At 47.3% G+C, this 13,910-nt stretch overlaps 1 protein-coding gene across 1 annotated transcript; it reads left to right on the forward strand.

Moving 5' to 3' along the window:
* The first annotated feature begins 3,226 nt into the window (after positions 1 to 3,226).
* On the forward strand, positions 3,227 to 8,527 carry LOC144605228 (5-hydroxytryptamine receptor 1A-beta-like). The gene is made up of 2 exons (XM_078420328.1): positions 3,227 to 4,294; positions 8,360 to 8,527. The coding sequence occupies exons 1-2, from the start codon at positions 3,227 to 3,229 to the stop codon at positions 8,525 to 8,527; spliced, it is 1,236 nt and encodes a 411-aa protein (XP_078276454.1).
* Positions 8,528 to 13,910: the final 5,383 nt, after the last annotated feature.

The raw sequence follows: 13,910 nt of genomic DNA on the forward strand, positions 1-13,910 counted from the left end.
CTGTATCAACAACCTCCTCCGGCAACACATTCCATGCACCCACCACCTTTTGTGTGAAATCTTGGATATAAACCAGCATCTGCAGTTCGTTCCTACACATTTTGTCATTGTGATCTGTTTTGGTATCCGAGGCAATTCAATGATTTGGAGTCGGAAAATACACATTTTGTGGCAGGAGAGGGCCCTCAAGGCCCAACAAAGGTCCACGTTTGGAGCTAGTGAAAAGTCCTCTGACTCTTGCAGATAGGTTGGACTGGTTCAGGGAATCACACACCAGAAAAAACACCATAGATTGGTGAATGTGAAGTTGCATTCACTGTTTTAAGTCAAGACAAGACTAGAGTCAAGAATGTTTTATTGTCAGTCTGAAGAAGGGTCTCGACCCGAAACGTCACCCATTCCTTCTCTCCCGAGATGCTGCCTGACCTGCTGAGTTACTCCAGCATTTTGTGAATAAATCGATTTGTACCAGCATCTGCAGTTATTTTCTTATGTTTTATTGTCATATGTCCTGAAATGGAACAATGAAATTCTTACAGCAGCAGAACAAATATCAAGTCAAGTTGATTTGTCACATGCACATACACGATGTGCAGTGAAATGAAAGTGTCAATGCCTGCGGATTGTGCAAAAAAAGAATTACAATTACAAAAGAATTACAATTACAGCACATAAATTAAAATTAAATTTTAATTTAATTTTAATTTTAAATTAAATACATAGAACTCTGTAAACCCCATAACAAAGTCTATAGTTTAGAGCCTGTTTGGAGGTCGTAGTGTTTAATAGCCTGATGGTTGTATGGAAGAAGCTGTTCCTGAACCTGGACGGTATCGTTTTCAGGCTCCTGTACCACCATCCCGATGGCAGGAGTGAAATTAGACCTTGCCCAGGGTGGTGTGAGTCTCTGATGATGCTGACTGCCTTTTTGAGACAGCAACTCCTGTAGATCCCTTCGATGGTGGGGAGCTCAGTACCCGTGATGGACCGGCCAACATGGATAAATGATGTTTCCGGATGGAACCCTTCTGACTAACTAGTAGGAGGGAAGAAAGCTGGAAGAGCGATGGGGGCAGGACAAATCCTGGCAAGTGATGGATGAAGAAACAAGTAACTGCAGATGCTGGTTTAGCAAAAAAAGACGCAAAGTGCTGGAGTAAATCAGCGGGTCAGACAGCATCCCTGGAAAACATGGATAGGTGACGGTTTGGGTCTGAACATGGATAGGTGACGTTTTGGGTCTGAACATGGATAGGTGACGTTTACGTCTCGCCGAAACGTCATCTAGCCATGTTCTCCAGGGCTGCTGTCTGACCTGTTGAGTTACTCCAGCACTTTGTCTTTTTTTTTAAAGTGTAGGTGGTTACACGTAAAGGTTGGGGGAGGGGGGGGGGGAGAAATTGGAGCATGTTTGGTTGGGCAAAGGACAATGATGCAAAGACGAGGATGTGAGACCACACACTCGACAGTGCAGCGTACAGCATGACTCACTGCTTCATAATGTTGGCACAGGCTATGCCCCAAGTCCTGGAGAGGAACACACATAGTCTGTTGTAGAAAACGACCAAGGATGGGCCTGGCTGGGTGAGTGGGTAGATGAGACAATGTCCTGGTTGGTTTGCTCCTGGGCCTGGCCAAGCTGGCCATCCGTGGTTCACAGCACCAGGCAAACAAGGGCTCCACCCAAGCTGACTGCCTGCCCCTTTTCCTGGGTTATATCCGTGCCCGGGTGTCCATAGATATATATTTTTTAGAGATACAGCGCGGAAACTGGCCCTTCGGCCCACTGGGTCCGCACCGACTAGCGATCATCCTGTACACTAGCACCATCCTACACACTAGGCACAATTGTTTTACAATCTTACCGAAGCCAATTTACCCACAAACCCGCACGTCTTTGGAATGTGGGAGGAAACCCAGGTGGTCACAGGGAGAACGTGCAAACTCCGTTCAGACCGCATCCGAGGTCATAATTGAACCCGGGTCTCTGGCATTGTGAGGCAGCAACTCTACAGTTGCTGTGCCACTGTGCCATCTTTGAAAAATAATAGGTGGTGTCCACAGGCACCATAGAGGAGTCTGGGATCGCTGGGCACCGCAGGGGCATTGACTGAATCCTGGATCTTATAGAAACATATAAAATTCTTAAGGGGTTGGACAGGCTAGATGCGGGAAGATTGTTCCCGATGTTGGAGAAGTCCAGAATCAGGGGTCACAACTTAAGGATAAGGGGGAAGTCTTTTAGGACCGAGATGAGAAAACATTTCTTCACACAGAGAGTGGTGAATCTGTGAAATTCTCTGCCACAGAAGGTAGTTGAGGCCAGTTCATTGGCTATATTTAAGAGGGAGTTAGATGTGGCCCTTGTGGCTAAAGGGATCAGGGGGTATGGAGAGAAGGCAGGTACAGGTTACTGAGCTGGGTGATCAGCCATGATCATATTGAATGGCGGTGCAGGCTCGAAGGGCCGAATGGCCTACTCCTGCACCTATTTTCTATGTTTCTATCAGGATTGTAATCTAGTAATTTGATGTTTAGAATACTTGGCAATTTTTGTATTATGGTGGTGGGTGTTTTTAAAATTATTTTGAGGTAATTATCGCTGTAAATAATTGAATAGATTTAATTTTGTAAAAATAAAAGGGTGGACCTGGGTCTTGGAGAGGGAAAAGGCAGAAGAACAATTTCTGATTGAAGTGCTCGCTGAGAGAGAATTTGCTAAATACTTAAACGGTGGGAGGGAAGAGAGAGACTAATTGTGCAGCTCGTTCAAAGACTCTTGTCATTCTGTGAGGAGTGGTCAGATCGGTGAGAGTACCAAATGGATTTAACCCTGCTTAGCTCGATTGTAAAAACACACAGGGAGGCGACAGCTCTTGGAGAGAAGTCTTCGGTGAGGAAAATGAAGATTTGAGTTATCCAGAGTAAGAACATCTGGCTCTGCTGGAGGTCGACTTTTAGCTGCCGTTGGCCAATTTCAACACCCCTTCTCGACAATCGATGGGGTTGGGGTATAAGCACTTAAAGGACAGATGCTGGAGTGAATCGGAGTTTATCATGAAAGATGCGTGATTAGATGCAACGTGTCCCAAAGAAAACGTGGAGAAACGTCTACATGGTGAGGCGATGGTTGGTTGGCTTCTTGTAGCGTGTGCCTGGGATGTATCTAGGCACCGCCATTCAGTGCAAACCCACGAAGGTTTAGTCCTGCGCTGAGGGCCCAGTGATGCTCGGTCCCCTCTCCATAGAATGCAATGAGACCGACTCCCAGGTTGACGTTCCGCTCCACCCCGCCTCTCTGGCTGTGAGCTCTCTGATCCTGGGCTTCACTTGTGTTATCGGCGTGCTGGGGAACGGGCTGGCCTGCCGCCTGCTTTACACCGACAAGTCTCCGCGCACTCCGATCAACGCCCTCCTTCTCAACCTTGCCGCCACCGACCTCCTGAAGTGCGCGGTGGACATCCCTTTGCTCCTGGCCGTCGGCATCTGGGGCAACAGCCGGGTGGACCTGGGGGAAACGCCGTGCCTGCTGCAACCGTTCACCTACTCCCTGAGCAGTTGTGTCCAACTTGCTACACTGGTGGCCATCAGTGCGGAGCGCTACCAAGCCATCGCCCACCCATTCCAGGCAGCCAAGAAGAAGATTAGGATCCAGGGATGGGGCCCTATCATCTGGTCCATGGGCTTTATGGTATCAGTGCTATCCGTCACCTTGACCAAGGAGACACCTACCTATGTGCGCTGCAGGCATCTATCTATAAACCCTGAAAGGTATTTTGACCCTTTTGGTACTTTTATCCTTGTTCCCACCTGGACCATCAGCTTGGCCCTGATAGTTGGCCACTACTTGAGAATATTTGCTCTGGTCAGGAGGCACAACAAAAGAGTCTTCGACAGGGGGACAGTGCCCAGCTCACCAAAGGAGCGTGTTCTACACCTACCTGGGCACAGCGGGCGGCAGCAGACAGCAGCCGAGGCGGTGGCTGGAGGGGAGGGCGGATGTCCACCAGTTGAGCTCTGCCCCGTTCATCAGACAGGGCAGGCATCGCGCGCCGTCCCGTGCCAGGTGGTCTCGACGGACGGCCGAGCCCCCACGCCCCCCCAGGGTGAACCTCCTGATGCCCCCAACATAATAGGGGCGGTGTGCCTCATCAGCAGGTCATGCAGGGAGTCTGCCAAGAAACGAATGGAGGGCAAGCTTGCCAAACGCTTTGGCTACATCATGTTAACCTTCCTGGTGTGCTGGATGCCGCTGGTCACTGTTTTGCTGTTGAACATGTTGGTCCGACATTCGGTAAGTGGTTGTGGACCTTTTTAAAAAAGAAAGTACACGGCGGGCAGGGCTTTGGGGGTGGGGGGGGGGCAAAAGGCGAGGAAGTGGAATGAATGGGTGAGGTCTTTCGAAGGGCATTGGGTCAGGGATCTGGTGGGGGTGGGGGTGGGGGTGGGGTGGCAGAGAATGAAGGGACGATCCGGCGGCAGGCAGAAGATAAAACTGTTTGGTGAACTTTTGTAACGTTGTTGCTGCCAGAAACTTGGCAACTCTTGCGTACTGTGGAATTCTCTGCTGCAGAAGGCAGTGGAGGCCAATTCACGGGATGTTTCCCAAAAGAGAGTTGGATTTAGCTCTTCGGGCTAACGGAATGAAGGGATACGGGGAGAAGGCAGGAACGGGGTACTGATTTTGGAGGATCAGCCATGATCACATTGAATGGCGGTGGCTGGCTCGAAGGGCCAAATGGCCTACTCCTGTACATATTTTCTATGCTTCTATGTTTTATTACTGCCTTGGTGAGGTCTGCTGTGTGAGTTTACCCGGTTGTATGCAAAACAAAGCATTTCACTGTGCCTAGCTAGATCTGACAACAAAGTATCATTGAATTCTGTCACGTATGGTTGCAACACAGAACAGTACAACACAGACACAGGCCCTTAGGCCCACCATGGCTGCACTGACTGTCTATCTAACCAACCCTATGTTTCTGTTTATAGTCTATGGAGAGAAGGCAGGAACGGGGTACTGATTGAGAGTGATCAGCCATGATCGCATTGAATGGCGGTGCTGGCTCGAAGGGCTGAATGGCCTACTCCTGCACCTATTGTCTATTGTCTATTGTCTATTGTCATCCCTCTAGTCCCCACCTGCCCACACGCCCATCTTACGCACTGCTACCACATCTGCTTCTCCCGCCTCCCCAACAGCATATTCCAGGTACACCTCCCACTCTGTGGAAAAACAAAGTAAGCTGCTGAACCTGATCGTGTCCTATCTTTAGGAGTCTGAAGAAGGGTCCCGTCCTGAAACGTCATCTCTCCATTCCCTCCCCAGGTGCTGCCCGGCTCGTTGAATTCCTGCAGCACAAGTTTCCGGCATCTGCAGCCTCTTGTACCTCCACATCTAGTCTTTCCTCACCTGATATAGCAGATGTATGAACATTGATTTCCCTAACCAAGTGACCCTTGCATTCCCTCTCTCACTGTCACTCGCCCACCCTAGTCGTCGTGCTAGTTTCACTGTCGATCTGCTTAGTATCACTCCTTGGTTTCACTCGTTATCACCTTCCCCACAGCCAACAATGGACCATTGTGGGCCCAGCCTTCTCTTGATCTTCGTTGCTGGCTTTGATTTGTCCTTTTGCACACCGTTCATTCATTTCTTTCATTCATTCATGAGAATGATCAGCCATGATCACATTGAATGGTGGTGCTGGCTCGATGGGCCGAATGGCCTCCTCCTGCACCTATTGTCTATTGTCTATTCATTTGTTCTTTGTAGCTCTTAATATATCTAGTTTCCCTCTCCCCCGACTCTCACTCAGTCTGAAGAAACGGTCTCGGCCAGAAACCTCACCTATGCCTTTTCGTCAGATATGCTGCCTGTCCCGCTGAGTTACTCCAGCATTTTGTGTCTATCTTCGGTGTAAACCAGCATCTGAAGTTCCTTCCTACACATATTTATTTGCATTTACTTTAATTAGCTCAGTACCTGAGTTTTTGTTTCCAACAGCCCCGTGGTCTCTGAGTGCTAAATCAATACTCCACTCTGGTTTGTTTTCTCAAACAGGTACCTTGACATTTTACACAATTTTAATTAACATAGATTATGAATGGAGTCTCTAAGCCATCCAAGACTCTAAGCAATCCAGCTCGCAACATCGCACTGATACTTTAAAGGCACAAATTAAAACAGAGACATGGTGCTTAGCTCAACTAAACTACAATTTTTGAAAAATAAATCATCTGCACATACTGTAAATTCGAAATAAAAACTACAATGGTACCTCGAGAGCCGTAAGAGATTATTTTGTACATCTTAATACCCATCTTACTTGCCACACTTGTGACCGGACATGGCAGCACAGTGACGCAGCGTTAGAGTTGCTGTCTTACAGCGCCAGAGACCCGGGTTCGCTCCTGACCACGGGTGCTGTCTGTACAGAGTGCGTACGTTCTCCCCGTAACCTGTGTACGTTTTCTTCGGGGGGGCTCCAGTTTCCTCCCACACTCCAAAGACGTGCAGGTTTGTAGGTTCATTGGCTTCGGTGCAATTGCAAATTGTCCCTAATGTGTGGGATAGTGTTAGTGCAGCGGGTCAGCACGGACCTGGTGGGCCAAAGGGTCTGTTTCCAAGTTGTATCTCTAAAGGCTAAAGTCTAAATAAAGCCGTGACTCAGTGTTCAAGAATTGCGTCTTCCGCACAACCATCAGGCTCTTGAACACGACACAACACTAACCCCAACTAGGAACTATGGTTTGATTGCATTATGGGTTTTGGTATTTTTTGAAATCGTATTACGGTGATTGATTGAGTGATTTTTTGGATTATCATATTTATCTGTGTGTATTGCATTTATGTGTGTAAGCTTCTCCAAGTAAGAATTTCATTGTTCTGTTGTTAGCACATGTGACAATTAAACGTTCTTGACAATTAGTGTAGGAAGGAACTGCAGATGCTGGTTTATACCGAAGATAGACACAAAATGCTAGAGTAACATAACAAGTCAGGCAGTATCTCTGGAGTAAAGGAATAGATGACGTTACTGGTCGGAAACCCTTGTTCGGACTGAAAGATAGAGAAGGCCAGAAGGAAACAGGGCTGGCAACAGATGACCTCAGGAAGGGTGGAGCCCACAATGGCCCATTGTTGGCTGGAGAAGATGCGCTAACGACAGGGATACAGGATACAAACAGTGGAACCAGTACTCCGGCTAGGGTGGGGCAATGGGCAACAGAGGGAGAGGAAAGGGGTGCAGGGGTTATTTGAAATGAGAGAAATCAGTGTTCATACCGCTGGGCTGTAAGCTGCCCAAGCAAAATATGAGGTGCTGTTCCTCCAATTTGCGTGTGGCCTCGCTCTGAGAGTGGAGGAGGCCCAGGACAGAGAGAGATCAGTGTGGGAGTGGTGTGTGGTCTCACTCTGACAGTGGAGGAGGCCCAGGACAGAGAGAGAGATCAGTGTGGGAGTGGTGTGTGGTCTCACTCTGACAGTGGAGGAGGCCCAGGACAGAGAGAGAGATCAGTGTGGGAGTGGTGTGTGGTCTCACTCTGACAGTGGAGGAGGCCCAGGACAGAGAGAGATCAGTGTGGGAGTGGTGTGTGGTCTCACTCTGACAGTGGAGGAGGCCCAGGACAGAGAGAGATCAGTGTGGGAGTGGTGTGTGGTCTCACTCTGACAGTGGAGGAGGCCCAGGACAGAGAGAGATCAGTGTGGGAGTGGTGTGTGGTCTCACTCTGACAGTGGAGGAGGCCCAGGACAGAGAGAGATCAGTGTGGGAGTGGTGTGTGGTCTCACTCTGACAGTGGAGGAGGCCCAGGTCAGAGAGAGATCAGTGTGGGAGTGGTGTGTGGTCTCACTCTGACAGTGGAGGAGGCCCAGGACAGAGAGAGATCAGTGTGGGAATGGTGTGTGGTCTCACTCTGACAGTGGAGGAGGCCCAGGACAGAGAGAGATCAGTGTGGGAGTGGTGTGTGGTCTCACTCTGACAGTGGAGGAGGCCCAGGACAGAGAGAGAGATCAGTGTGGGAGTGGTGTGTGGTCTCACTCTGACAGTGGAGGTTACATATAAATTATGTACCTATGATCAATCTCGGTCTCTCACAACAGTGTGCCTCTAACGTTGATTAACAGAGAGATTTCTCAATCAACTCTACTTTGGCTGCCTGTACATTGTGATCCAGGGATGCTGCCTGTCCCGCTGAGTTACTCCTGCATTTTGTATCTATCTTCGGTGTAGACCAGCATCTGCAGTTCCTTCCCATAGCATTGTCGCTCTGCTGCGTGGAACGGTTACGGGGGTGGGGGAAGTCCAGTATAAGGAGGCATGATTCTAACCATGTCCACTCTGCCTTTCTCACACAGATGGAGCTACTCCTGGAGATCCAGACCTTTGCTATTGCCTTGTCCTGCGTTCCAGCCGCTGTTAACCCTTTCATTTACACCATGCTGAACAAACAGTTTCACTCTGAAATCCAGCAAGCACTCACCAGATTTTGCTGCAAATGCAAATGTCTGGGTATCAGAGCTTAAGAACCTTCATTTTGGAGGCCCTTGATCCCGAGATCTCGAAGGGCCGAATGGCCTACTCCTGCACCTATTGTCTATTGAGATAACAGGAACACCCCTCAGTGTGGGACAAGCCCATTGCTGCATTTGTTTCATTTAATACAGAAACAAGGAACTGCAGATGCTGGTTTAACCTGCGTTACAAAAGCTATCCAAGGGTTTCTTCCCAGCTGTTACCTGCTAGCAAAAGGTGACATTGCTGATCATTGGTTTAGTTTAGTTTATTGTCATGTGTACCGAGGTATAATTATTTTCCTACAACCAGCATATGCAGTTATTTTCCTACACATCAGTCTTTAGAAGGGTCTCGACCCGAAACATCACCCATTCCTTCAGTCCTGAGATGCTGCCTGACCCGCTGAGTTACTCCAGCATTTTGTGATACCTTCGATTTGTACCAGCATCTGCAGTTATTTTCCTACACAAGGTACAGTTTTTGTTGCATGCTATCCAGTCAGCAGAGAGACTACATGATAAATGATTAGTGCAAGTCCAGTAAAGTCTGGTCAGCTCAGGACTGCTCTCTAGTTGGTGATAGGATGGTTCAGTTGCCTGATAACAACTGGGAAGACACTGTCCCTGAATCTGGAGATGTGCGTTTTCACACTTCTGTACCTCGTGGCTGATGGGAGAGGGGAGAAGAGGGAGTGGCCGGGGTGAGACTGGTCCTTGATTATGCTGCTGGCCTTGCCGAGGCAGCCTGAGGTATAAATGGAGTCAATGGAAGGGAGCTTGGTTTGTGTGATGTTCTGACCTGCGTCCACAATTCTCTGCGATTTCTTGGATGGAGCTGTTTCCAAACCGTGCTGTGATGCATCCCGATAAGATGCATCATTTCTGGCCCATTCAGAGAAATGTTGCTTGATCTCAGTTATACCATCGCACGTGTCACTGTTGGTCAGAATCTGCCTTGGAGTCGAGAGGAGCTGCTCTTTGAAAAGGCGCTCTGCTTTCACTGACACAAGACTGCAGTGAGGAGTGTGAGTGTTTTAGATGTGGGATTTGTAGACATTTTGCCAGGGTTTCAAGCTGTGCAGCCAAGGGTCAAACGTGCAGAAAGTGTGGAGAAAAAAAAGAGACCATTTTGCAAAGAAGTGTCGACCCTCAGGCTAACCAAAGAGAGATGATGGAAAACAAATCGTTTTGTTTAGTTGGGAGATACAGTGCGGAAACAGGCCATGCGGCCCGCCGCGTCCACACCGACCAGCGATCCCCGCACACTAACACTACCCTGCACACACTAGGGACAAAGCCATGTCAATTTACCTACATACCTGTACGTCTTTGGAGTGTGGGAGGAAACCAAAGATCTCGGTTAAAACCCACGCGGGTCACGTTCAATCCTGACTACGGGTGTCGTCCGTATTTAATTTGTACGTTCTTCCCGTGACCTGCGCGGGTTTGCTCCGAGATCTTCGGTCACCTCCCACACTCCAAACACGTACAGGTTAATTGCCTTGGAATAAATGTAAAATTGTCCTTAGTGTGTGTAGGGTAGTGTTAGTGCGGACTCGGTGGGCCGAAGGACCTGTTTCCGCACTGTATCTCTAAATTAAACTAAACTAAAACTAAACAAAAAAAATCATTTTCTGGGAAATGTATAAACCTCTTCCTTGCATGTTCCTCACAGATTGAGACTGCGGCTGAATTTGTATTGCTGGAAGGTAACACACCAAACACTGAAGAAGGGTCTCGACCCGAAACGTCACCCATTCCCTCTCTCCTAGATGCTGCCTGACCTGCTGAGTTACTCCAGCATTTTGTGATACCTTCGATTTGTACCAGCATCTGCAGTTATTTTCCTACTCTAAACACCCTAGATTAGGGTGGCACTGTGGTACAGGTGGTAGAGCTACTGCCTCTGAGCTGCAACCTGACCTGGTGGATGTTTATGTTAAATGGCCTAATCCTGCACCTATTGTCTATTGTCTATTGTCATTCAAGTAGTTGTGTGTCTTGTTGCTTTTTTTCAGTATGGCTGTATGGTAATTCGAGTCTCACTGTACCTTAATTGGTACACGTGACAATAAACAAACCTTTGACGTCGGGTGCTGTCTGTGTGGAGTTTGTATGTGCTCCATGTGATCACATTGGCTTCCCCTGGGTGGCCCGGTTTTCTCCCACACATCCCAGAGATGTGGAGTTTGGCAGATTATTTGGATGCTAAATTGCCCTTCGTGCGTAGGTGAGTGGTTGAAGTGGATAGAGTTGATGGGAGTGTGGGGGGAACAAGATGCAATTATTGTAAGAGTAATATATGAGTGGGTGCTTGGTGTTCCGTGAGCGTTAATGGACTGAAGGACCTGTTTCCACGCTGTATGACTCAATTATTCTATGAATTCTGGCAATGGCATTATATCACTTAGCCCAGATTATCAGCTTTATTTACCTCCTGCCAATTTTAATGTCACAGAGTCATAGTGATACAGCGTGGAAACAGGCCCTTCAGCCCAACTTGCCCATGCTGACCAAGACGCCCCATCTGCACTACTCCTACCTGTCTGCGGTTTGGATCATCTGCCAGCTAAACTTTTCCTATCCATGTAGCTGTTCAAACGGTCTTTTAAATGTTAGAAACATAGAAAATAGGTGCAGGATGAGGCCATTCGGCCCTTTGAGCCAGCACTGCCATTCATTGTGATCATGGCTGATCATCCACAATCAGTAACCTGTGCCTGCCTTCTCCCCATATCCCTTGATTCCACTAATAGAAGTTGTACAGTATAATATGTTATATAGTACATACCTCAACTACCTGCTCTGACAGCTCGTTTCATACACCACCATTTCTGTGAAAAAGCTGTTCCCTCGGTCCCTATTAAATCTTTCCCCTCTAACCTTAAACCTATGTCCACTGGTTCTTGATCCCTTTACTCTGGGTAAAAGATTCTGTGCATTTACCCTGTCTAGTCCCCTCATGTTTGTATACACCTCTATTAGATCACCCCCCTCACCCTCCTGCACTGCAAGGAATGAAAGTCCTTGCCTGCTCAACCTCTCCCGACAGCTCAGGTTTCGTGGCGTTTATACTATATCTGTCATGGACCAAACACCTTGAAGCAACAGCCAAGAAGGCACACCAATGCCTCCAATTTCTTAGGAGACGGAGGAAATTCAGCATGTCACCAATGACTCTTACAAGCTTCTACATATTCACCACAGAACATATACATACAGTGTGGGTAAGAACTACAGATGCTGGTTTAAATCGAGTTGATCCAAAATGCTGGAGTAACGCAGCGGGACAGGCAGCATTTCAGGAGATCTCTCCAGAGATGCTGCCCGTCCTGCTGCGTTACTCCAGCATTTTGTGTCCACAGAACGTATAGTGTCAGGTTGAGTGAGGGGGAGTACAGAAAAATTCACAAAAACAATGACAAGATTGGAGGGCATGAATTATGAAGGAAGACTGGATAGATGGGAGCTCTTTTCTCTGGAAGGAAGGAAGGTGACGGGTGACCTTAGAGAGTTGATTTAAAATCATGATAGTTATAGATGGGTAAATAGTCATAGCTTTTTTCCCCAGTGCATGAGAGTCTGAAACTAAAGGGCACAGGTGAGAGGGGAAAGATTTATAGGGGATCTTAGAGGCAATTTTTTTCTCACAGAGGATGACAGGTACATAGAACGAGCTGCCAGAGGAAATGGGAGAGGCAAGTTTCACTGCAACTTTTAAAATAAATTTGGACTGGTTTAGAGGGATATGGACCAAGCACAGGCGAATGAAATGGACGAGTTGGGCCAAATGGTCTGTTTCCATTTTGGCCAACTCTACGACTCTAAATCTTTATATTAGAGAACGTGAGGATACAGATTCAAGAATGGCCTTCAAAATGAATTCAAATATATACTTGAAAGAAAAAAGAAAATTTCTGGGATGTACAAGTTCAAGGTTGGGAACAGCAGATTGATTGATTGATTGATTGATTGATTGATTGATTGATTGAAGATGATATATTTAAAATGGCTGAATGGCTTCCTTTAGTTCAGTTTAGAGATACAGCACGGAAACAGGCCCTTCGGCCCACCGAATCTACACCGACCCTCGATCACCAGTGCACTAGTTTGATCCCTGCACTCTAGTACTATCCCACACACACTAGGGTCAATATACAATTTTACCAAAGCCAATTAACCTACAAATCTGAAACTGCTGATAAACCGTCAGACCCATTTTTACGCTACAATTTATAATTGTAGAAGTGTTGTCATTGTGTGAAACTGCATAGCATGCAGGGGTAGACTTCATAAACTCTGAACACTGTAGAGCTATATTCAGATCTCACAAAATGCTGGAGTAACTCAGCAGTAGAGACAGTATAGTAGAGGTATACTCAGTGAAAGTTATAATAACTGGTCAAAATATGTCCGATTTGCCATTTTGGATGGAGATTAAAAGGCCACTTTAAATATCGAAGAGTTTCTTGACTAAATTACTTAATTTCTTGAAGTAATATTCTGCCTTGTGCTGAATTATACATTAATACCGTCCTGGAAGGACTGCTGTGACTGTCATCTGCAGAGTTGGTCACACAGCATGGGGCCCACTTGAGTGACAATGTAGAAAACATCAGAATAAATTGGTCCCAACAAACAGTTCAAGTCTCTGGTGTTTCCACGGTGCGTTCATTCCACAAGAGCTCTCATCACCATCTGTGGTTTGGTTCGAACAAAGACAGAGGATTCGGGATTCTGAGGTGTAACTAACTTTGCTCTTGTGGCTTTAGGTTTCAGACTTATAGACAATAGACATTAGACAATAGACAATAGGTGCAGGAGTAGGCCATTCGGCCCTTTGAGCCAGCACCGCCATCCAATGTGATCATGGCTGATCATTCTCAATCAGTACCCCGTTCCTGCTTTCTCCCCATACCCCCTGACTCCGCTATCCTTAAGAGCTCTATCTAGCTCTCTCTTGAATGCATTCAGAGAATTGGCCTCCACTGCCCTCTGAGGCAGAGAATTCCACAGATTCACAACTCTCTGACTAAAAAAGTTTTTCTTCATCTCTGTTCTAAATGGCCTACCCCTTATTCTTAAACTGTGGCCCCTGGTTCTGGCCTCCCCCAACATTGGGAACATGTTTCCTGCCTCTAACATGTCCAACCCCTTAATAATCTTATACGTTTCGATAAGATCCCCTCTCATCCTTCTAAATTCCAGTGTATACAAGCGCAGATACAGCGCAGAAACAGACCGCTCTGGCCCGCCGACCAGCGATCACCCCCTGCACTAGCACTACCCTACACACTAGGGACCATTTACAATTTTCACCGAAGCCAATTAGCCTCCAAACCTGGACGTCTTTAGTGTCAGAGGAAACCGGACCTGCAGGAGAATTTAGAAG

The sequence above is a fragment of the Rhinoraja longicauda genome, chromosome 24 (assembly GCF_053455715.1).
Source record: "Rhinoraja longicauda isolate Sanriku21f chromosome 24, sRhiLon1.1, whole genome shotgun sequence".
NCBI classification, from domain to species: Eukaryota; Metazoa; Chordata; class Chondrichthyes; order Rajiformes; family Arhynchobatidae; genus Rhinoraja; species Rhinoraja longicauda.